This window comes from Tinamus guttatus, unplaced genomic scaffold, assembly GCF_059628265.1.
Source record: "Tinamus guttatus ecotype Peru unplaced genomic scaffold, ASM5962826v1 Tinamus_guttatus_pri_ptg000318l, whole genome shotgun sequence".
NCBI classification, from domain to species: domain Eukaryota; kingdom Metazoa; phylum Chordata; class Aves; order Tinamiformes; family Tinamidae; genus Tinamus; species Tinamus guttatus.
The window spans coordinates 679,005-701,750 of record NW_028288852.1 but is presented as its reverse complement, the minus strand read 5'-3'; the positions used below and the strand labels follow the sequence as shown (position 1 = coordinate 701,750).

At 41.0% G+C, this 22,746-nt stretch overlaps 1 protein-coding gene across 2 annotated transcripts in view; it reads left to right on the top strand.

Moving 5' to 3' along the window:
- The first annotated feature begins 1,678 nt into the window (after positions 1 to 1,678).
- SCAF4 (SR-related CTD associated factor 4) overlaps positions 1,679 to 22,746 on the top strand; it is a 42,232-nt gene continuing 21,164 nt past the window's right edge. Inside the window, exons 1-9 of one of the 2 annotated variants that reach the window (XM_088528954.1) lie at positions 1,679 to 1,760; positions 12,895 to 12,978; positions 13,592 to 13,636; positions 14,776 to 14,937; positions 16,686 to 16,821; positions 19,190 to 19,329; positions 20,356 to 20,544; positions 20,955 to 21,055; positions 21,539 to 21,586. In XM_088528954.1, the coding sequence (XP_088385080.1) occupies positions 1,731 to 1,760; positions 12,895 to 12,978; positions 13,592 to 13,636; positions 14,776 to 14,937; positions 16,686 to 16,821; positions 19,190 to 19,329; positions 20,356 to 20,544; positions 20,955 to 21,055; positions 21,539 to 21,586 (935 nt within the window). In that variant the 5' untranslated portion in view covers positions 1,679 to 1,730. The remainder of the gene's footprint in view (positions 1,761 to 12,894; positions 12,979 to 13,591; positions 13,637 to 14,775; positions 14,938 to 16,685; positions 16,822 to 19,189; positions 19,330 to 20,355; positions 20,545 to 20,954; positions 21,056 to 21,538; positions 21,587 to 22,746) is intronic. The other variant, XM_088528953.1, reaches the window with a different exon arrangement.

The window sequence follows — 22,746 nt, the reverse complement described above, 5'->3', positions numbered from 1 at the left end:
CCAAATCTCCAAAACAATCTCTCTTACCTCCCCGCCTTCTAGCTGCAGAGGCACCTGAGCAGAGACAAGTCACTGGTTTCAAACTCTTAACTTCTTCCATATGCTAAAGTCACATACGAAGTAACTTGGCATGTTAAAACTGGCTAAAATCACAAGTGGCCTTGCAGCAGCTGACACTACAAGTGTCGTACTATCCTTCTTTTCCATTCGTACCCAATTTGGAGGCTTTCTTTAATGAAATTGTGAGTCGGAAATCTGGAGAAATTTATGATATTTGGACAAACTTTCTTCCCTTTGCCTTCAGAATCCATCTTAAACATCTTTTGAATAGTACCTATACAGTCATGCAAAACAAAACAAAATAAACAAAAAACTCCTGTATAATCTGAGTAGAACAAGAGGTCTAGCCCCTCTATCAGCTTTCTTCGGCTTTATTGATTTTTAAATGTAAGTGTTGTGCTGCCCTATATTGATGTAGGGGAGAGAGGACACTTGAAGGTAACTTGCACTTGACTAATGGTCCTATTAAATACCAGCCATGGCCTAACTGGACAACATACAAATAGCCAAATACCCTTTCTGTGACATTTGTGCAGCACTTGGAGCCCCGTCGCTGCCTCGTTTGCTCCCTGGCCCCTGCTCTAGATGCAGGTCAGACGATGAGATTATGGGTTAAACGCTATCATTCGGGTTCAGGGAGGTTCAAGTTAGATAGTAGGAAAACTTTATACATGGAAAGATTGGTGAAGCACTGCAACAGGCTGCCCAAGGAAGTTGTGGAGTCACTGTCCCTGGCAGCGTTCAGGGAACGTGTAGATGAGGCACCTCGGGACACGGTTTAGCAGGCATGGTGGCGGTGGGTTTGCGGATGAACTCCATGACCTTGAAGGTCTTTTCCAACCACAGAGATTCTCTTATTTGAACCACGCCGCTTTCATACTGCACTACAGAAGCCTCAGATGGCTGTTAAGGAGCTGGACATCAATACTTTGCTGTAGCTCATGATGTGCTCTTCAAGAGATGCCACCAAAGCCCTCAAAAATGACCTTTTTAGGGTACAATTTTCACACTAATGTTGGTTCTTGTTGCCACACAGCTGCAGTAGGTCACATTGATCAAAACGCATTAATTGGCTATCAGAGCGAAACCGCACCTCTTCAGCAGCGCAAAAGCAGCGTCTTCACGACGGCTCTTCCCATATTGCCGTTTTATGCCATGTCGGGTGCACAGCACAAAACCCCCACGCGTGACCACGCAGCTGCCGGACCAGGTCGCATCGGGCGCTGAGACGCGGGCGCTGCCCCAACCGCCCGCCAACGGCCGCCGCAGCGAGCGGCACGACCCGCTCCGACCCGCTCCCCCCGCGGCGGCCGCCGTCACCCCCCGCCATTTCCCCTCCCCGGGGCGGGGCCGGCGTGACATGGCGGGAGCGCGGCGGTCACGTGGGCGCGCCCCGCGCCGCTCCCCGTTGCCGCCAGTGGGTGGCGCGGGGCCCGGAGGCCGGCGCGGTCCCGGCGTGCAGCGCGCGCCGTGCGCTCCGCCATCCCGCGGGGAGCGACGCTCTGGGCCGCGCCGCCCTCCGCACCGCGACACGGGCCCCGGGCCCCGCGAGCGCCGGCGCCGCCGCAACGGACATGCCCGCGCGCCGCCCCTGAGGGGACCCGCCGCCCGCCCTGCCTGCCTGCCTACCCGCCCGCCCGCCCCGCGCGGGCGCATCCGCCGCCGCCAACATGGAGGCCGTGAACGCCTTCAATCAGGAGGTGGGAGCCGCGGTGCGGCGAGCGCGGGAGGGAGGCAGGGAAGGAGGAAGGAGGAAGGGAGGGAGCGTGGCGGGCGCGGCGCGGGGGCCGCGAGCAGCCGCCATCGTGGCCTCCTTCCCCCCCCTTCCTCCCCTCCCTCCGCCCCGCTCCCCGAGCGCCGCTTCCGGCTCGGCGGGGCCTGCGGCCTCCTGCGGCCTCCTCCTCCTGGCGCCCGGCGCGGCCGGCGCCTCGCGGGCAAGATGGAGGCGGGCGAGGAGGGCCCCGGGCCGCCCGGCCGCGCTGGAGGCGCCGCGGCCTGGAGCGGCGCACGGGCCGCGGCGGGGGGGAGCGGGCCGGGCCGGGCCGGGCCGGGCCGGGGGCGGGCGGGGGCCCCAGCGGCGCTGCCGCGCTGCCCCTCGAGGCGGTGCCGCGGGGCGCCCTTGGGGCCCGGCCGTGGTGCGGCCAGGAGCGCCGGGAAGGCGGGAGGCATCGGGAGAGTGGGGCTGCGGCGGGGGGCGGAAATGGGCGCCGAGGGCTCGGCCTGGCCCGGCGGGTCCGGCCCGGCCCGCTCGGGAGCGGGGAAGGCGGCCGGGCACCTACCGTGGGCTGGCGTGTTCGTGGCCCCGTGGACATCTAACCTGAACGTGGGGTACGCAGGCAGCAAGCACTTTCTCTTCGTTATTCCTGCCTCCATTATACAACAAGATAATCTTTACTTTTTAAAGTTTTCGTCACATAATTTAAAACGACTCTCCGATGAGACGCGGCCCCTGCTTTAGGCTGGCTGCTCGGCTTTGCGGCCTGCAGCTAGGCCGTAGCAGCTGCGCATGGTTGTGGCGGGTGATGGGCTAATGCTAAGGCAGCAGCAGTTCCAGGTCGCTTTTGATGCATTTTGAAGGTTGGATGGCCACGCATCTGCTGAGGAGAAGCAGGAAAAATGGCAGACTGCTCTCATGTGATGAAGTTGAGTTGTGTAAAGTTCACTCCCTGCAACTGCTCCTCAGTTGCTCTAGAGGATCACCACCAACACAGCTGAAAATATACTCTTAAGTAACTAAATCATAAAAGTACAAAGTGAAATGTAGGGGCAAGTGTTTTCCATTTAGTGTTTTTTTTTTTTGTTCATCTTACGGGCATGTGTTACACTGCCCTGAACCAGTGTTGTGTAAGGGTACAAAACATCCTTCCCAAACATGCTAGAGAGTAGTGGCATGTGCACTGCATTTTCAATTTTCTCTAAAAATAGAGGACAAAAATATTCTAACCTGACTAAATAGAAATTCTGGCAGGTGATTGTTTCCACTTAATGCATTTCAACATGTTGCTGCCCAGTAAGACTTAGTTGTACAGACGGTGCTTCGTGTTTCTCATACAACAAAATATACTTTTTTTTGTTGACCCTATCATTAAAGTATGTATGACTTTAGACCAACAACAGGGCGTCTTAGTGTCTGAAATCTAACCACAGTTTTAGAAATAGGCATATTTTAATTCCCGTATCTTCCCTGGGCATAGTAAAAGCCTGATGTACGTGTCTGACACAGTCAGAAGTAGTTTGTGAAATTCTGATAACCATATGCTGAAGCATGGTATTAAAATAGGGAGTTTCATTTGAACACCAGTTATGAGGAAGAAAACTGTTCTTGCTGAAATCTCCTCTGTGCATTCACTTTTACATACAAGTAGTTTTGTGAAACTATTTATGCGTACAGTTAGCATCTTCCTAAATTTGGGTTTGGGGTCTTTTGTGTAATTTCTGCATTGATCATAAGTGTGTGTATGGTGTTAGATAATGACATGAAGCCTGGTTCTTGATTTGCCCTCTGAACTTCTCCTGCAAGCTGTACTTGCAAAGTGATAATGCTAAAGTTTCAAACATATCAGAATTTTATGATGAAGGGAAAATTTGGAGTCAAATATTGTTAAATTTCTCTTTTTTTCTCAATGCAAATGGCGAAAGTCAAAAGGTAATTGGTAAAGGGTCTCAGTGTTGTTCACAGAGTGATGGGAAAGTGAGGGTATAAGAAGAACTGTAGTTTGGTGGGCAGAGGAAACTGCTGTTTCTCTCGTTTTCTCCTGCCAAGAGGTAGTAGGGTCCACAGAGGTGTACCCCTCTCTGCTTCACCAAATGGTTAATTGTTTTACTGAGAGTGAAATAGCTTCAACAAAGAAGGTTAGGTTATCCCAAATTACCCTGTGGGTCAAGAATTCCTGAATTTACTGGCCAAAACAGCACCATTCTAGCATACCTTTGTAGAAGGAGAATAGTGGTTTTATAATGGCAGCTTTAATTGCAGTAAGCATGAGCTTTGTGCTGGGCTTCCTATATGTGCTAGAGGTGACCTGTTTCCAACTTTACTGTGCCTTCTCCTGTAGAAGGGGAGGCTTGATGGCTTTTTGCCAATGCACATGTGAGAGGAGATGCCCTTAGTTGCATCAGGTCGTTGTATGATCACTTGGGATCTATTGAACTAATTTTGTGGTTACAGCAATTTCTTGAATGGTGGGAAACTTGAGTTCAAATTACTGCTGTAAATTCGATATCCTCCTTTCATAAATTAAAAAAAAAATGAGCAGGAAGAGAAAAGCACTGGTAGCATTACATATATGCAAGTTGTTTTGGTTGAAATTGTTTGCCCCGTTCTGCAAAAACTTTTAATAGTTTTGGCTGCCTTAGGTTCCAGTTTCACTGAGTTCAGTTTATGTCCTTTGGGTTATAGGCTGCTTTTGAGGGTGTGTGGTTATGTTGCAGCAAAGTAACAAGTTTCTGCCTGTCAGCTAATTGTGATAACTGCGTGCTCTTAACTGTCCCTCTGAATTGTGAGGCAAAACTCAAGTGCAGAGGTTTGAGCGGGCACGTCGCACTTAGCAGTTGGGGTGAGCCGGGGAAGAGCACTCGCCGTCAGCTCCTTTGGCAACTCACACGCCTTGCGTAACTTGATCATGTTTGATTGTGTTGCCCGTACCCTTAATCCTGTCCTCTGTATCTGTATTTTGAAAGTGATCTTACTGGTTAATTTCTCTCTCAAATTTTCTCTTTTCTACAGAAGTAAGTATGTGTTTAGTACTGACTTCTTTTTCTTTTCCGTTAAGTTCAGTGGCTCTCTAAGCAAATACCACACAGTGAATAGGTGGAATTTAACAGTTGCAAAATGTGATATTTTTTTTTCCCCGAGAAAATTATTTAAAAATCTCTTTTGGAAGAATTGTTTGGAGTTCGTGCCTTGTTTGGTGTATATAGTTTTTCATATTAGTAGTGCAGTGCAAGTAAATCACAAAAGATAGGTTGTTAATGGTGCAAAGCTTAGATTTGAGGGGGAAAAAAAAAAAGCTTCAAAAAACACATTTACCCTGGTTCATAGAATTGACAACCCTTGCCATGGTTTAATTTAGGGAATATGTGTTTCATTTGCTTTAATTTGGAAAACTTGAAAGATAGCTTACTATTTATACAAGTTAGAGACTAGTAATAGAGATTTTCGTGCAATTTTGCTGCTGGAAATAGAATAAAGCCAACTTTGCTCTGTCATAATCTTATATTTGTATTGAGTAATGCAGTATATTCATTTAACCATGTGTCTCGGGTAGGTAATAAGTGCTCTGTACTGCTAAAGCCATAACCTGCCTCTTCAATGTCTCTGGTTAACAAGCAGAATTGATATTTATGGGATATTTTTTTCAAATTGCACCTGCAAACTATTCCTTTACAGTTTTTTCATATTCAGTGCACCAGGCAATTGTATTTTGATCTATAGCAGTCTTCTGCTAAGAGCAGAGATCATTTTGGAGTTTGCAAGCTCTATTATAATCTCATCTCCATCCCCTAGTTCTTTTCTTGTGCATTCCATTGTGCCAGGAAGCTGTAGCTCCTGCTTTGGGAGAGTGCCGCATTCCCAGGTTTTGGCTTGGATAATTGAAACACAGATAACCTTTATTCCCTGGTGTTCCTTGTTCTTCCCCCACCCCAAGCCCTATAAACAGAGTTTGGCAGGATATCCTTCATGGTGGTTCTGCAGCAATTTACTGAACCTTGTGAATCCTCCTTAGTTTTCCTCTGATGTACCACAGAGCTGTAGGGGCCCAAGCACCAGCGTTAGTGTTTGGAGGAAAGAGTGACCATCGTCATCATTCTAGTACCTTTCATCCCCTTTGGAAGACAGGGAAAGCTGCTACCTGTTACTGCCGTGTAAAACACTTTCCATATTCTGGGAGGTGCAGTAGGCTGTGTTTTGAAGTGATTGCAGCCTCCCACATATCCAGGGAGAGTGCTTAAGGAGCAATTCAAATGTTCAGATGGTGTCCAGAGGGGGGAGGATGAGAGTTCCATTAAAATTTATTTACCCTATGCCTGAGACTGGAATCTTTGCAGGAGTAATGTGCACCTCTTTGGGAAGGAAGTTGCTTTGTTTGCTTTCATGACATTGTCGCAGTAACTGAGAGAACAGCATCACTGTGCTCCTGAAAGAGAAAGCACTGTCTTTTTCTTCTGGACTAGGAAGACTGTTTCCAGAAATGTGGAAAGTTGTGATGTCTTAATAGACATTCTTCTCAGCAGGAGAAGAATGAGATTAACAGCTTTTCAGGAAATGTGCAAGACTTAGGAGTGTAGAAGTAAATATACTGATCCTAAGAGGCAAATAAGTTTCCAAAAATTTTTACCATTTTTATTTGAGTGTTTATGTAAAGATGTTTCTCCCCAGTGAAGAGAGTCTTTTTAGGCAATAGAAATAGCTTAGTGGATGAAGTATTATTTTGCTTGATTGCCTGGGGTTCATATCTGGTCAAATTTAAATCTCACTTTGTTTTGCAAAGAATGTAGCCTGACAGCCACGAATTTTATGGTAGTGTCCTACCTTCAGCAGCTCCGTATATTTGATATGCTTCACAGCTCGTCCAAGAGTTAAAAACGTGCGTTGATCCTCCGAGACGTAACTGAGCAACAGCAGTTTGGCAGACATCATAATCTGTTCTCCTTTTCTTAGAAGCTTAAGAAACCTGCAGAGGAAAATAACTAGTGGGTTTTATAGGGGGAAGGAAAACATATCCCACTAGTAGATGGTCCCTGCTTCCATGTGTATTGTTTCCTTTCACCTTTCAAAGACCTGATTTTGCATTAAGAGTAAAGGTGCTTTGTTAACAATGATATCTGTACTTGTTAGTCGCCTCATCCTTCTTTTCTGTAGCTATGTGAACAAGTAACTATAATATTATATAGGTAGCTTGGCTGTCTTGGTGGTTTTTCAATGCATAAATGAAGTATTCCCAAAGTAATGAATGAATCCTGACTCCAGGTAGTGACCCAGAGTACTGACTGTGCCATCTGTTTACATTCAGTCTGCTTGGAGAGAGGTTCTTGGACACGCTAAACTTGTTAAAGTTATTGAAGGCTTGTTAGGCTACTCTGTGAAAGTTAGAGAAGGCAGGTTGAATGAGGGTATTGTCAGAGTGGCCTGAGTGCTTGAAATCCACTGAACACTAGATTTCTTTCAGTAGATCGTGCGTCTCTGTTCCCTCCTTTCTGTGGATACGATAAGTCTGTACAAATGAGCTGTGCTCTTTATTTATGCATCTTTATCACAGAGACTTCAGCAGAAGAGCAAAGCCAGGAAAGTTGCTTCATAACTTAAAAGGTAGTTTTACCTTCACACCTTGCCTTTCATACCATGTTATTTCATACTGAAAGTGGGTAAGTAGACCTAAGATCACACATCAAGCTTGAGACACAGCAAAAGACCCCTGAACAACTTCTGCACCAGGGACTTATCCCTGGGTAACACTGCTTCACTTCTTTCCAAGAAGTTACAGGCTTTAAAAATATAGGGTTGTTCCAGACCTCGTCTTGCATCTTTTCCATGATGCCCCATTCCCTCTCTGCCCTCTCCTGCACCTATTGCTGCCTGATTTTCCTGTAATGACCTCAGCAATGAAAAGAAGCTGCCAGGATTCCTGTGTTTCTTCTTACTTTTATTTCTAAGACATGCTCTGCCCAGACATGCTGTCTCTTTAGGCTGCTAAGGCAAGGCTGTGGAGAAGAAGGGAAATAGTCACTCTCCCCTTAGCTTTGAAAGCCTTTAAAACAAACCATCAAAAGAGGTAAACCATCGAATGGCAAAATGAGTGATCTGCTTTTGGTGAGACTGAATATTATCCTCCTATTCCTTCTCCTGCTACCCACCCCTACCAGGGCCTGGATGTGAATTTGGACAGGCTCTACAGTTTCAAGTGAAAAGACTGTTATTTCTCTTGTTTCATCTCCTGCCACTTACTCTCTGCTGTACTTTGACACTTCACCTTAAGTTTTAATTTGGAAGTCCTTCCTAAATTGCCCCCTGAATAGCAGGCAATACAATAAGAGCATCCCTGATGCTATCCAGTAAGATTTAAAGAGTGGTTCCTCTTCATTACTAACTTACTAGGCCTGAAAATGAGCAGGGGATTCTTCCACTTCTGAGGTGCTTGGAGTTGTGTGTATACGTATATGTATATATATTCGTTCTGTGTGTCTGTGTTGCTGTGATAAGTACGTGCGAATAGTCTTTTGTGTCTTGAGTTTAGTCGTCAGTTTTGTACTTTCACTGTTTTTGAAGACATGGTGTTCCCAGTGCTGCCACATTGCATAGACTTTCAAATATAAGGAGGGAGGTTCCAGAAATGTGTTTCAAAGTTCTTCAGTTGAAATTGTATGCTGTGCTAGACCTTGCGCAAGTTATAAGTGCATTTTTTCATATTACTTTGAACATGTAAGACTGTTATACCTAAAATAGTAAATGTTCCTTTCTATAACATTTTGTGGCTAGACCTTTTCATTAGTTTTTTTCTACATTTTTTTTCTCCTTAGCTGCATAAAAGGATCCACAGAGACAACAGGAGAGAATTATTTTTAATCTGTTGAAATTACCAGAACTTGATGAAAAGAAGCAAGTCTTGAATAGTCCTTAGGTTAATTGGTCCTTACTTAAAAAGGCCATTTTGCTTCATTTCTCTTCCTCGGCTCTCCATCCTAGTAAACAGGACTATCTTCTGTTGCCCATTGCTGAACCTCAACTTTCTGTGGAGTCTTGACTTTTATCAGCAAGGGAGCAGGCTGGGGTGCAGTAGGCAGCAGAAAGAGGAGCCTGGATTCATCTTCACGTTTCATTAACCAGTGGGGTCACTGTGTGGGAAAAGGTGGTGGGAAGAAACTGTGAAGCTATCTGACTGTCCAGATCTGTAGTCCTGCTTGGAAAGTATGTGATGGTAAATCAGTCATTTCCTAACGGGTCAAGCTTTACAGGACAGAAAATTCCAGGGAAAAACTCCTGTTATGAAGGAGTAGGTACAAATTAAAACACAGGAAGTTTCATCTCCATCTGAGGAAGAACTCCTTTCCTGTGAGGGTGACAGAGTCCTGGAACAGGCTGCCCAGAGAGACTGTGGAGTCTCCTTCTCTGGGGATCTTCCAAATCCGCCTGGATGTGACCCTGTGCCACGTGCTCTGGGTGTCCCTGTTGGAGCAGCTAGACTAGATGATCTCTAGAAGTCCCTTCCAACCTCAGCCGTTCTTCGAGTAGGTTGAGAAAGCTTTCAAGTTGCAAGTTACTCTGTTATGCTGTGTGTCTCAATATTTATGTATTAAAGTATAGCTTTTTTGCATGTAGCTTGCTTCTTCAGCTGGTCCTAGTGCCCTTTGGTAAATCAGATACCTATCAGCATTGTTGAATGGACACACATCTGAAAACAGGCACTTTTTTGCATATCTTGGTTTTGGAAATGCATGTATGTGGCAAAAGACACAAGTCTAGGTGAGTATATGCAGATATGCAGTACACAAGGAGTAGTCTTACTGAGAATCTCTAAATCTGTCACTGAAATTTAATGAGGACCTACTGAGGTTGTTAAGTTTTTGGATTTGCCTTTTTTCTTCTATAGAACATATTTTTTACGCTTGTAACTATGATACTGAAAATTACATAAAGATCATCTTTATTTGCTGTTCTAAAAAGCTTATGAAAATTTAAAAGACAACAAGATGTGGGTTTTGGATTTTGATGCGCTGTTTCAGAAGACAGCGATAGGGTTGTGTGTGATGAGAGGGTGGCATATATACGTGTATATCTACATGTATAAATACAGGCATTTCAAATATCTTTGCATTTTGGTTTGCTGTGTATTTTAGCACTAGCTCCTTCCGAGCTTCGCTCGCTGGCAGTGGCCGCTTCTACTGACCTCATTGCTTTAACTATGTTTTTGTTGCCGTTGCCCAGAGTGCTGTCTATAACAGCAAAGGAACAATTCGCACTGATCTGCTCAGTCCTGTTCTTCCAAAGCCCGTGTTCATTCGAGGTTTATTAGCCTCAGCTCCAGTCTCTCCTAGTCTCTCATTAATGGTTCTCCAAGCTACCATATTGTTTATTGCACACTCCCTTGCTGCTTCCCTGCATCCAGCTGAATTCCTTTCTTCCTGCCCTCTGGCAGTTAGTTGCTCTTTGGATTTTATTCCCCTGCTCTTGAGTTAGTCTTGGGATACTTTCTTTTCAGACACTCTATTTTTCGTGATTTGCTATCACTTGTTTATTACTGTCTTTTGCCCAATTATGAGTGCACCCTCATCCCTGGTTCTTTTCCTATGGGCTTCCGAGCTGTCCTAGCAAGATGGGACTGGCTGCTTTTCCTACAGGACCAGGCATGTCTTGGTTCTTGGTGTGCAATGGAAAGGACGTGGTATGCCGTGCACATGATGTTGGGCCTTTCTTGCCCTGATCCATCTAATTTTTTCAGGCCTTCTGTTGGTTTGTTGATTTTATTTTTTGTCTCTTATACCTCTTTAAACAGCTTTTCCAGGTTTAACGGTACTACTGACTTTGCTTGCCATGGTTCTTTGTACTTCGAAAGGAATATAATTCAAAATTACATTTTTTTTTTAAGTGAGTTGCATCATGAACATGTTTCTGCTTCTGTCTTTCATCTTATATATTTTATTTGGCCATACCACAGTTTATGAGCAAGCAGGGATGCTAAGCTGTAGTATCTCCTGTAACTTGAATGGCTTTAAAAATCCAGTGTTCTGGCACTGAAACTTGCCTACTGTGGAGATTGGTAACAAGGGGTGATGGTGCTGACTTCGTGCTTGTGTGTCTGACTACCACTGTCTTGAAGGACATTTTTTCTTCATTTATATCTCCTGGAGTAGGAGACGTAGGCAAGTGAGTTACGACAATAATTAGTAGGAGAGTAAATATCCTTTTTCATTACTATCTGTATTTTATTTCTATGAAACTTTGTTTGCTGAAAGTCATGTTATCATTTCACTTGACTTGAGTAGGTGGCTGTAACTTTATCATCATGTGCATAAATAGATTTATTTTTCTCCTTTATCTGAGACGAGGGATTAATCTGTGCAAGTTATCCTCTTCCAACATATCTTGGAACTTTAAATCAACAGAAAAATAAGAGGTCACTTTTTGATTGACATATGACTTTCCTTTACGCCAAAATACTTCTTATTTTCTCATTATCCTTCATGTTACTTATCACATTTTTTGGCTAGAATTCAGGAGCTCTATTTCTTTTTGGTATTTTTTCTTGTGAAGAGTAGAGTCAAATGATGCAACACAAAACATTTTTTTTTCCATGATTATTTATGAATTTTTTAAGGTAAAGAAGATAATCTAAGTATAGGAGATATGGAAGATCTCTGTGCTTTTTGCATTACACGAGTCATGACAGTCTTAGGGTTCTGCCGTTAAGTTTACGGGAAGAACACAGAGTGATACTTAATTGACTAGAACAGTGAATCATGAGCTATAAGACAGAAGGAGGAATTAAAAAGCAGTAGTGGGTAGGTTATGGCTGCTCTATTTACTTGGAGGATGTGAAATAAGACTGGAGAAAACTGTCCTCTTAAGTCAAAGCAGACTGTGATTCCAGTTCTATGGACTCTAGGGTAAAAGCATTCAAACCACAGAAGAAAAATGCAGTGTGGCATGAGGTATATTTTGTGCAGTTATTCTACAATGTGAGGTTATCACAGCAGGTTATGGAATATATAGACGTCACTGTGCAGCAAGCAAACTAGTCTGGAAATTGGTGAAATTCATGTGAGGTTTTAGACCCCTTCTTGTGTATGTGCATGCATGCGAGTGCCTGCCCGTGGGGCTGCTGTTGGAAGGCAGCCTCCCTGCCCTCAAAAACCTCCTATTCCCTTGTCCTCGTAAAATGCTGCTACATGAAGGCGCGTGCAGCAAGAGCATGTGTCCTGCTTCAGTGGTGCCAGGCACTGGAGAAACCAGTGCTTTTTTCCACGCACCTGGAGGTTTTGTCAATTCTCGTGGTTATATGTGTAAGTCTTCACTTCTTTTGGTTGGTAAAATGTGAGGCTAATATTGGTTTGAGACAGTGTCAACACTGCAAGACAGAGTGGTGCTTTCTTAGAAATGCCTGGATGTTTTTTCCAAACTGGACATTTCTGTTCAAAACTTCGTGGAAGTGTTTTGTAATAGAATTCCTTGCTTGGAAGATGTAAACCGTGGGGAGGCCTTTTCTGTGAATATAAAGATTGGATTGTTTTTTTTTCCTCCTCTTAGAATCATGTTCGTGTTTGAACAACCTACTTGTTGTACCTATATGCTATATGTTTTGAATTCAAACCTGCTTTTTAATTGGGTATTTTAATACTTACCATTCCCTTTTTATTCTTAGTGGTCTTAGTAGAATAACACTCTTCCTAACTTCTGGTATAAAATGGAGTACCTGGGCTGTGTTTAAAGAAACGAGGTTGTGATGAATCCTATAAATTAGATTCACAGAATGCCTCAACATGTCCTTCTTAAAGCTTTCAAAGGTGACTTATCTTTGACCTTAAGAAATTAACTTTTCCACTGGTGACGTTAGTATGCAGAAGAGTTCACAGGAATCTACAAAACAATTGATATAGTTACAATTTTAATAGCAACATAGTATGCTAATAGCAAGCTAAATAGTAAATAGCTCAGTTAAAGACACTTGCAACAGATTTGAACGTTACCTAGAAAGCTCTGCTGGTTGGTCCCTTTATGTCTAGGGCCAGCACTAAGCAGTAGTGTGGAATGTCAGTAACAGGTGTCTGAAATACTGTCTTTTTGCTTAATTGCACAATCTTTGGGATAGCTTTTTAATATTTCTTGTTTTCTCCGTTTAGCTCTTTTCACTCATGGAGATGAAACCTCCTATTTCCCGAGCAAAAATGATTCTCATCACAAAAGCTGCCATTAAAGCTATTAAGGTAACGTACAATAAAACAAAAATGAAACTGTAGTAGTAGCAATATTTTAATTATTTTACGTCTGAGGTAAATGCATTTCTGGATTTTCCAGCCTCTGTAGCTTCATGGGTGTTTTATTTTAGCTGATTTTAAGAATGTCATTTAGAGACTAGTGGGCGGCAAACATCAGGTAGTAACATAATGATGGCTTTTTTTTCCCTTTTTTTTTTTTTTTTTTTTTTTTTTTTGAATCATTGCTTTCTAATGCTATTCCCACTGTGGTCTTATGATTTCTGTCTGACAAGATGTAAAATGTTGCAGCATGCAACTGCATCCCATCATATTGGCAGTCTTTCTTAGAAAGTAAACCCAAAACTTGTCACTAATACACAAAAGAAACTGCTTTGGGGGTATACACTGAAGCACTTCTAAGAAAACGAATTACTTTCCAGTCCATTCCCTCACAAAATCTTTTTCTCAATGCTTGTGTGGTGTTTCTTTCTAGAAGATGAGCACAATATCCTGTTTGTAGTCCTTCCTTACTGATAGTAAGCAAAAAGACCTAAAAAATTTCTAAAGTGATGCAGTAGTATTAAGTAGGTGATAAAAATTAATTCATCTGTTTCTTTTCCAGCTCTACAAGCATGTTGTCCAGATTGTAGAGAAGTTTATCAAAAAGGTAAAAATAAATACATTCTACAGATCAGATACTAACTAGCTTTATTAATAGTATCTACTCACAGAGCAATGAGTAGAAAAAAAAAAAAAAGGCCATGTTTATTTAGGATTTGGAGGGTGAAATCCTGATTTGTTAGAATGTTGCTCATTTGCGTGGCTCTAATACCGTCATTTTGAATTTTTCATACAGTAAGAAGGGAAGAAAAAAAAATGAATGCAAAATCCTTCCTGGAAAAACTGAGGATATTGAACTTCAAACTAATTTTGATTGGCTAGGATAATAGATGTTTTCAGAAAATAAAATTTTCTTATTTGTCTACAAATGCAGAGCTATGGTAGACCTGTCACTGCTGAGCTAAAACTGTGTTGTAAAAGCAATAATTAAGAAGGCTAAGGCTGCTATATAAGTTATATAAATATATTTACTCTGTCCAAAATGTAAATCATATTTTCCTCCCCCATTCCTATCAACAAAACGCATGTATTGCATATACGTGATACAAAAGTTTCTCATAAACCATTTAACTGAAAACATCCAGAGCTGTAACTGATACTTCAATGCATATTGTTCATGGCTTCTTTCTCTGATTTATTGAAAATACTAGATTTTTATAAGTTATTGTTAAATTGAAAGCTTTTTAAAGTTAAGACTCTTAAGAGTCTTTTCTTACATATTCATCATTTTAAATCATCAATGAAGCCCTGTACTGATTTTTTTCTTAATTAGGATAAAATTGAGTCTAACATCTCTTTGTAGAAATTTGCATGTGAACCAGGGTATTACAGTTCAGTTCTTGTTGTCCTGAAATAACAGCAGTGTGTTAACAACTATTGCTGCCTTTTGAGTGTGTTTAAGTATTTGTTTTCATATAAAAGATGGTAACACTTGTGTTTCAAAATAGTTTTTTATTTGTTTGTTTCTGGTGTTGCCATAAATATCAGATCTGGGAATTGGTGGGGAATGCCTCATGCATGCTGTTTGGTGTTACGCTGGGCATAGTCTTTCCTGGTGTCCTTATAGCTCTAGAGATGAGTTAAAACTGTTTTATTCCAGCAAGTATGCTGTAAGTACAGAGTGCATGCTTTCATGTATGTTACCTTAGTACCACTGCATAATGGAAAATTATTTTATGTTCCCAGTGCAAACCAGAATACAAAGTCCCTGGATTGTATGTCATTGACTCTATTGTTCGTCAGTCTCGTCACCAGTTTGGAACGGACAAGGATGTTTTTGGGCCAAGATTCTCTAAAAATATTACCGCGACATTCCAGTATTTGTATCTCTGTCCATCTGAAGACAAGGTATGACTGTATTTTATCGTGTGTTCTGAATTGCTCTCAGCATGACTTTGGTGTTTCTACTTGTGAAAGCTAATTTGGTGATTTGCTATGTCAATGACAGGGTACATTACTACAAATGATAAAACATGCTGAGAGAGAGCCTTAAAGGTGTTACTTAAGTGGCAGTTCTAGCTATGAAATTACTTTGCCTAACTTAATCGTCATTGATCTGCAGGTGGACATTTGAATATTTTGTGACTATGCTAAAATCTTTTTCTTCTCGAGGCTTCTTGAAGGAAACTTAAGTATGGAAGATGGTGTCTCTTTTCTACAAAATGAAAAATGTGCAGGAAAAAAAAAAAAAAGGAAGTTCTGTGGGCAATTAAGGTTCTACTTCCAGGCTTTTTTTTTCCACCCCTCCCCCCCCAACAGAATTGTGGTCTTGATTTCTCCAACTTTTACAAATCCCATACTTAATTTCATTGCAGCTCCCCATTGTCAAGACATAAGAACGTAAGGCCTCATTTTTCTTTCTGTTGCCTTACCTGGTGAAAGAGCAGAACCTCAAAGTAGGCTGAATTGATGAGGCCTGCAGTTGCTACTAATGGAAGATTTCTTTTTTTTTTTTTTTTTTTATGCTCTAAGTTGGAACAGTTTCAAAAGGCTCCCAAGAGCGGTATGATTTAGGAGGTGCCAAGTGGTTTCCAGAAAATTACCTGCTCACCTGTTTCCATAGCTGTAGTCCTTTAAGAGTAAAATATGTTTCTCCTAACTGATAATAACAGCTTTTGAAAGGCTTTGCTGCAGGCCTTTAGACCTTAAGTCTTATGCTCTGAAACCTCATGGTAGAACTCACAGAGCAGGCCCTTCTTGGTTCTGTCTTTGTGGTTGCCATTTTGTTGACCTGAATGGGTTAGATCATCCATTTCCTTTATGGAACCACCTGATATCTCACTGCAAAAATAATTTTAAAATCCTTTCCACTGGGGAAGTAATAATATTTTTAGTGTGCTTATTTTATTGAATTGCCAGTACATAAATAACAGTTCTGCAGTTATATAATAACTATGGATTATATCAAAAGAGAATGATGTGTTTCACTTTTCATAATTGTTCTGCGAGGTTAATGTGTAGCTGATATCAAGAATATTAATTTTACTCATTTTTTGGCCTCCTTTTGACTTTCCCGTCTTTCAGAGAGCTGACAATCAGAGGTTCTAATTTCATCTTTCCACAGTAATCAGAATATTTTCCACAGGCTCCCTTGGTCTTTTGGATACTGATGGAGATAAGCTTTCTGGTGTCGGCACAGAATCGTTTGCATTAGTAGGAAAAAAAAATAAAACACAAGCAGCTTCCCCTGTATGTGTACTAGGGTATCTTCCAGACCCTCTCTGCTTAGGCTTTTCCAGCAGGTCTTGCTTTTCTGTCCTCACTGCTGCGTTTGCTGTTTGCTTCACTCCTTTATGACCCTCAGTGAAGAAGTGGTGGGGGTGACTGACTTCCTGTCTTGTATGCCAAACCTGTGCTTTCTGGTTGGCCAGAGCAGCTGAAGAAAAACAGCACAACTATCCCTTTCTACAGAAGGGAATAGCAAAATAAATTGACAGTTTGTGTCTTTCCCACACCCACTATCTTACTGACCTATGTGACAGTATAGGTGGTTGTTTAAAGGGCATGTTTGATTCTGCTAAACTCCACTGCCGAGGAAGAATCAGGAGTTCAAAAAAAGCTTTATTTAGTGTTGACAATTCCTTTTGTTTCAACAGAGTAAAATAGTTCGTGTCCTGAACCTTTGGCAGAAAAATGGAGTGTTTAAAATTGAAATCATTCAGCCTCTCCTGGATATGGCAGCAGGAACTAGCACTGCTGCTCCTGTGACAGAAAATGCTACTAACAATGAAGGTAGGAGTGGCATTACAGCTTTTCCTTTTTTTAAAAGGTGGGATTTTACTAGATTTTTTTTAAAAACATAAAGATTTTTTAAGGTACCCACTCACAGTTGCAGCAGTAACATTAATAACCTTAATTTTACTGTTACCTGTACGCGGAGCTGCTGAACTCATTCTAAATGTATGCTGATACTCCACTTCCTGTGTGCACCTGGAAATTATGGGGAAGTCATCAATTGTTTATGTTGCACGTATGCATATGTGCATGTGTATGTGCATATTTATTCTTGGTTTGAAATATTTAAATATTTTCTACTCCTTCTCAATTGTATATTTATTATTATTGTTAGAATCTGGAATAGTAAACTGTGATCTTACATGCAAGACCTTTGTCATACGGGGAACAGGTTAGTCTGAAAGCAATTGCTGTTGATTTCTTTCAGTTTGCAGCCCCCAGAATATTTCATATTGGCATTTCAGAATGCTGAATAGCCAATTTATGCTTATGAGCACTTTTATATGGACTACTGGTTGAAAATCCTGAACTCTAGTGAGTAAAATGGTGGCAGTCTGCCCACAGTGTTTTCACTGACTTACTTGCTGGCATGTAAATAGCAGGCAGCAAGGCAACTGAGCTGAGGAGGAAAGCGTGCCTACTATGCTCCTCTTTCTTTGGAGGGCCTTCTTTCATATTTTGTACTCTATATTTTAGACTTAGCTTTGGTACCTGCCATTTTTATTGCTCAAGTCTGTTAGAGTAGGATTTGCAAAAAATGTATTGGTGTGAATGAGCTGTGACAACAGATAGTGAAATAATGATGGATAAGTTCCTCCAGCAGTGTTTAGGAAAGGGTATCTACTGGCCTGTTTTTTAAACCTGGTGGGTCAGGGGAGAAGTACCTCAGCCGATGAGCTGAGGTGCTGGCAGGCAGCTGGCTGTGCAGTTGCAGTTTGCTGTAACAGGTGAGTGGCATTATTTTTTCATCTCTGTCTCATTACCAGTAGCTAACAGGCTATGTGCCTTCTGCATAGATTTACACGTACAGAATTACTGATTTCAGTGTGCACCAGAGGGGATAATTTGGCTCAGAAATAAACATGTTAATGCATTAATATATTTATTATTATTCATTATGTGAAATAGAGTCAGTTCTCCTTGTAATGCGGCAAAGACTGTTTAGCCCCCCAAAAAGTGAAATGTAAATAGCTTCTCCCTTGAGCAAACAAATATCCTTCTGAATATATACAGGAAGTAATTTGAGAGTTAAATTATATTTCAAAACAATCACAAGTATCTTTCTGCAGGATTTTGCTGTAGCATTTGACTTCTGGGAAAATATTATTCAATGTGTTTATCCATCCTTGCTGTATGTCAACACTGCAGTTATTTAAACAGCGAATAGATTAATGGCTTTAAAGAATCTGATATTGTCAAGCAAGCATATTTGCTTAGTTTTTGAAACTACTATTTCTCTGTTATCTAGTTTTGGATCACAATAATTTTAAAGCACGTTTACTGTGATACGAGTTTTTTAAAAAAACTTCTACCCTTGAACTGTTTCATAACGCACTTAATTGTTTTAATGAAATATTTGCCAAAGAACAGTTGCTTGTTGCCTGCATTTAAGAATTGATGGCACTGACTGCTGATTTACTTTTCTACGCAGGTAGTCCCTTCTTTGAAAGAATTAATAAAAGCTGTTTTTTAGGGATATTTAACCTATCAAATACGGGCCTGACTTATTTTTACACAAAAATGGCACATGGGCAAACCTTACCAAAGTAAAGCTGCTTGTGCATTTGTTGAAATAATTTTTATAAGCTTAATTATTGGTTTTCTTGGCAAAAGTTCAGTTATTGCTAGAAAATACCTTCTGTGTTTTCTGTATTTCAAATGGATTAAAGGAATACAATTGTTTAAAAAACTCGGAGTTTTTCTTAAACCATTAGATGGTTTATTTGACATACTCATCTCAAAAATGAGTTGAGATGTTACAACTTTGCCAATAGAACTAATATGAGGTATTGATACTCATTGATTAAGTTTGCGTGAATGGTAGTTTTTCTCCTAACTGTCCAATTGTAGGAAAGTTGTTACAAACACCAAATTTTGAGGTAAAATACTATTCTGGACTACTTTTCAGGGAGCCTGTTTGTGTGTGTATCTTAAAATATATGATACACAGATGTTGTCAGCAAATAGAGCAGTTAAAGGTGGGGAAAAAAAGGGTAAAATGTGCCCTTGAGCTAGTGCCAAGAGAAATACTGATGCTGGAGACTCTGTTGTAGATAATCCTTGTGAGAAGGTAGATGTATGCACTGCAGAGGAAGTTGAAAGCTTTGGGGGTAACGCGGTGCTTTCTCTACCCCATCAAACCCAGGTTCACCGCCCCCTCCAGCAAAGGTTCCTTCAGAGCCCCCGCAAGTCACTGTTAACTCAGTACCTTCCGTGCCACAGTTGCCCAGTTCTGATGCCTTTGCAGCTGTAGCTCAGCTTTTTCAGACAACGCAAGGGCAACAGGTAAGCTCATTTTTATTGGATTCCCTTCTAACCTAGTTGGTATGTGAAATATGGAGTGAGGGTGGTGGGGGGAAAAGGATGGAAATGATATTTCTGATTTGAAGCAAAACAAAAACCTTTCAGAAGTCTTGAGCAGGAAACCTGCAAGGCTTAAAGTCAGCAATTGAATATTCTGTGACCCTTATGTACGTAATCACAGTATTTGAGGAAAATTCAGTTGTATTTGTAAAGCATTAGCTCTGACTTGATACAGTTATGTATTTTCAAGTTTATTTTTTGATACACTTGATAAAATGTTTACAGTGCTGGAATGCTTGAGTACTGTAGTCGTGGAAACTGCTGAAGTTTGCCAGTGAAGTGTAAGGGAAAAAGTCACTTTTTAATATCTGTCATCTTTTCCCCTCCAAAAAAAAAAAAAAGGGTTTTTGTTGCTATAAATTGTTTGATGTTCATTAATTTCATTACAACTAATCTTCTACCCTGGATCGATGTTGGTTAGTTGTTTGTCTTAGTTTGTCACATCTTTCCCTACTTGCTTTTGAGAGAAATTGTTAATGTGCATCAGTTTATCTAGTAAAACCAGTAAACTGAAATTGGTGTGGTTGAAAAGTGAAGTGATTGAAAGTGATTAATAATCTAAACTGAATAAGTTTATGATAAAATAATAGTAATTATTGGAATAATCTGGTGTAATTTCAAGGGGAAAACCTTTGTGGAAAGATTCTTCTTGATTGTCGAAAAGGAAGAAGGTTAAACTGCTTAAGTGTATTTGCCTCTCTCCCTTCAAAACTCCATGCCTTTCCACCAAAAGATTTTGCTGCAACAATGTAAAATGAATTTTACTTTACTGATTCAGCTACTAAAAGGGGGGAATTGCTATTGCCCCAGCTATGTTTCTTACCCTGTTTTGAATCTTAAGCACCTGCCCAATAAACCTTTTAAATTTTGAATAGTTGTAAGAGCATTCATGTCAGAGTTTCTGCTTTCAAATCAAAACAAAAAATTGCTTCAATATGTATCCTGTAGCTTCAGCAGATTCTTCAGACTTTTCAGCAGCCTCCAAAACCCCAGTCACCAGTCATAGATAACACTGTGATGGCTCAGGTTCAAGCTATTACTGCTCAGTTAAAGACTACAGCGGCGGCGGCAACAGCACAAGCACCAGAACAAAAAGCTGTTTTCGCACCACCCAAGCAAAAAACATCGTTTGACAAGGTAAGTCTTAACTTGTTCTTTTTGTTAGTTTGTTTAACAACTTAAAACTCAACAGAAGATTGTTTGATGGATGACCTCGAGGTCTGCTGTTAGGAAAAAATGGTGCATGTTTTGTTCATTGTCTCCTAGCTTGGAGGTTGCTTTCCTGTTCTTTTTCACCAGGTGTAGTCTTCTTGATCTCTCCAAAGCTGACTAAAATGGGTTTTGAAGAGTTTGGTTGACTTCAATATTTTCTTTGCTTCTGATCTCTCTCTCTCTCTCTCTCTCTCTCTTTCTTTCTTTCTTTTTCTTTTTTTTAAATGTAATTCCAGAGCTGTTGCATGGATAGTAAGACATTTCTAATAAGGATGGGTTCTTGCCAGCTATATAGAATACTGAAAAAGTATTTCGCTCCATGTAATTTCTTTCAGAAGCTGCTAGATCGATTTGACTATGATGATGAACCTGAAGCAGTGGAAGATTCAAAGAAGGAAGATTCAGCTCCTTCTCCATCAGTTTCTCAGCCAGCTTTGTAAGTTTTGTATCCCAAAGATTTTTAGAAAAAAGCTTTGGTTAAAAATCTGCATTATTCAAGTGTTTCATTTTTAGACTCCAAAGTTAAATCCTTGTTAAGCAGCTGTTGGGTTTTCTTACTTCAGTGTTCCAGTGTAAGTCTGGCATGTCGCCTCATTGCTTGAGGAATGTGTTTGATGGAAAAAATTGAATTTTGGTTGCAAGATGAGTTTTGTGTTTTTTACTGCACAGCTGAGCGTGTGAAGGCATTGTTAGCTATTAATCAGTTGGATGGCTTTGCTGGCAGCGGCGAAGGTGCGGTTCCAAACGTTAGAGTGCTCTTAAAAAGTATTAACTATCTTCAGTCTTAAAATTGACTTTGCAGCTTTAAGATCTCACACATTAAACACCCGTGCAAACTAATTCAGACCCCTTTTCCCCTTTTGATATGCATTATGATAAAATCTTTAGTTACATGATCACATACTAGTTTTTTCCACAGGACCTCTCTCTCATTCAGTGCACAGGCTGGATGGTGCTCAATACCTGGGTTAGTCATTATTTCTTTTTTCCCTGCTTCAGTATGTGGCCTCTATGTCTTATTTCTGTGTATGCAATCCAAACCCTACTCTAAAAAATCGAATCAATAGTTTTGTCATGAACTTTCTTGCTGTATTCGGTCACCTAAAGCACTTTAATGATCCACAAGCATTAGTTGACCTAAATGCCTTTTAGGGTAAATTTGTAGCATTTTCCCTATTACACAGCTGTGAACTCTGGAGGTTCAGAAAGATGAGGTAGGTCAAACATATCCACTCTCTGTGTATTCTCAATTAGAGATCACAGGACTAGGTTTTTCAGCAGGTTTTATGCTCTGTTTGTAGCACTCTAAAGCCATTGTCCTCGTGATTTTATAGTTGCTTAAGATGCTTCTGAAAATTGGATTCTAGTAGTGCATGCGAAATGAGAGATGCTCTCTATGAAAAACTGAGCTGTCCAGAAGCACGTGAGAATTTTAGGACACCTGTATCTCAAAATACTGCACATTTCTGTTCACATCACCATGAAATTCCTTTAGCTTCCTGTAATCTTGTTTAGTTTTTTACACAAACAGCATCCTGTAAAAAGTTCCTGCTAGCTGCACAAACCTCATAAATTCCCTGAGCACTGTCCATTCTGCGTGTTGAATCAGGAAGTGAATGGCATTACTGCAACCCCACTGTGACAGACATAGCCCTTCTTCTCTGCCCTACGCTCCTCCCAGACTTCAAGTTTCTGCTCTGAAGCTTGGAGAATAAAGGGGTGTGTTTTTTCAGCAAAAGTATGGCTGACTTTATTTTTCCTTGAGGGAAAAAGTGTCACTTCTGTCCTTCCTGAAGGAGGAACTGGTAAGAAGGGTAGTTAGCCTAGGATAGACAATCTTCCTGAACTGCTTCCATAGACTAAGGAGTTTAGCAGGATTGTTTAAGTACAGGGGGAAAAGAGGTTTAAACATATAGCATTTATGTAGCATTTATTAAAATGTTAAAGGGTTCATCTTAAAATGGATGCTTCCATTCTTCCTGAGTTTGTTTTTGCTTTTCAGAGGAGAGGTGGGATCATAATGAAGATTTTTTTTCTTCTAAATTTGAAGCAAGTTGTGTAAATGCACATATAAATATGTAAGATAAAAGCAAAAAAACCCTCTCTGTCTGTTGACTTTTCTCACCA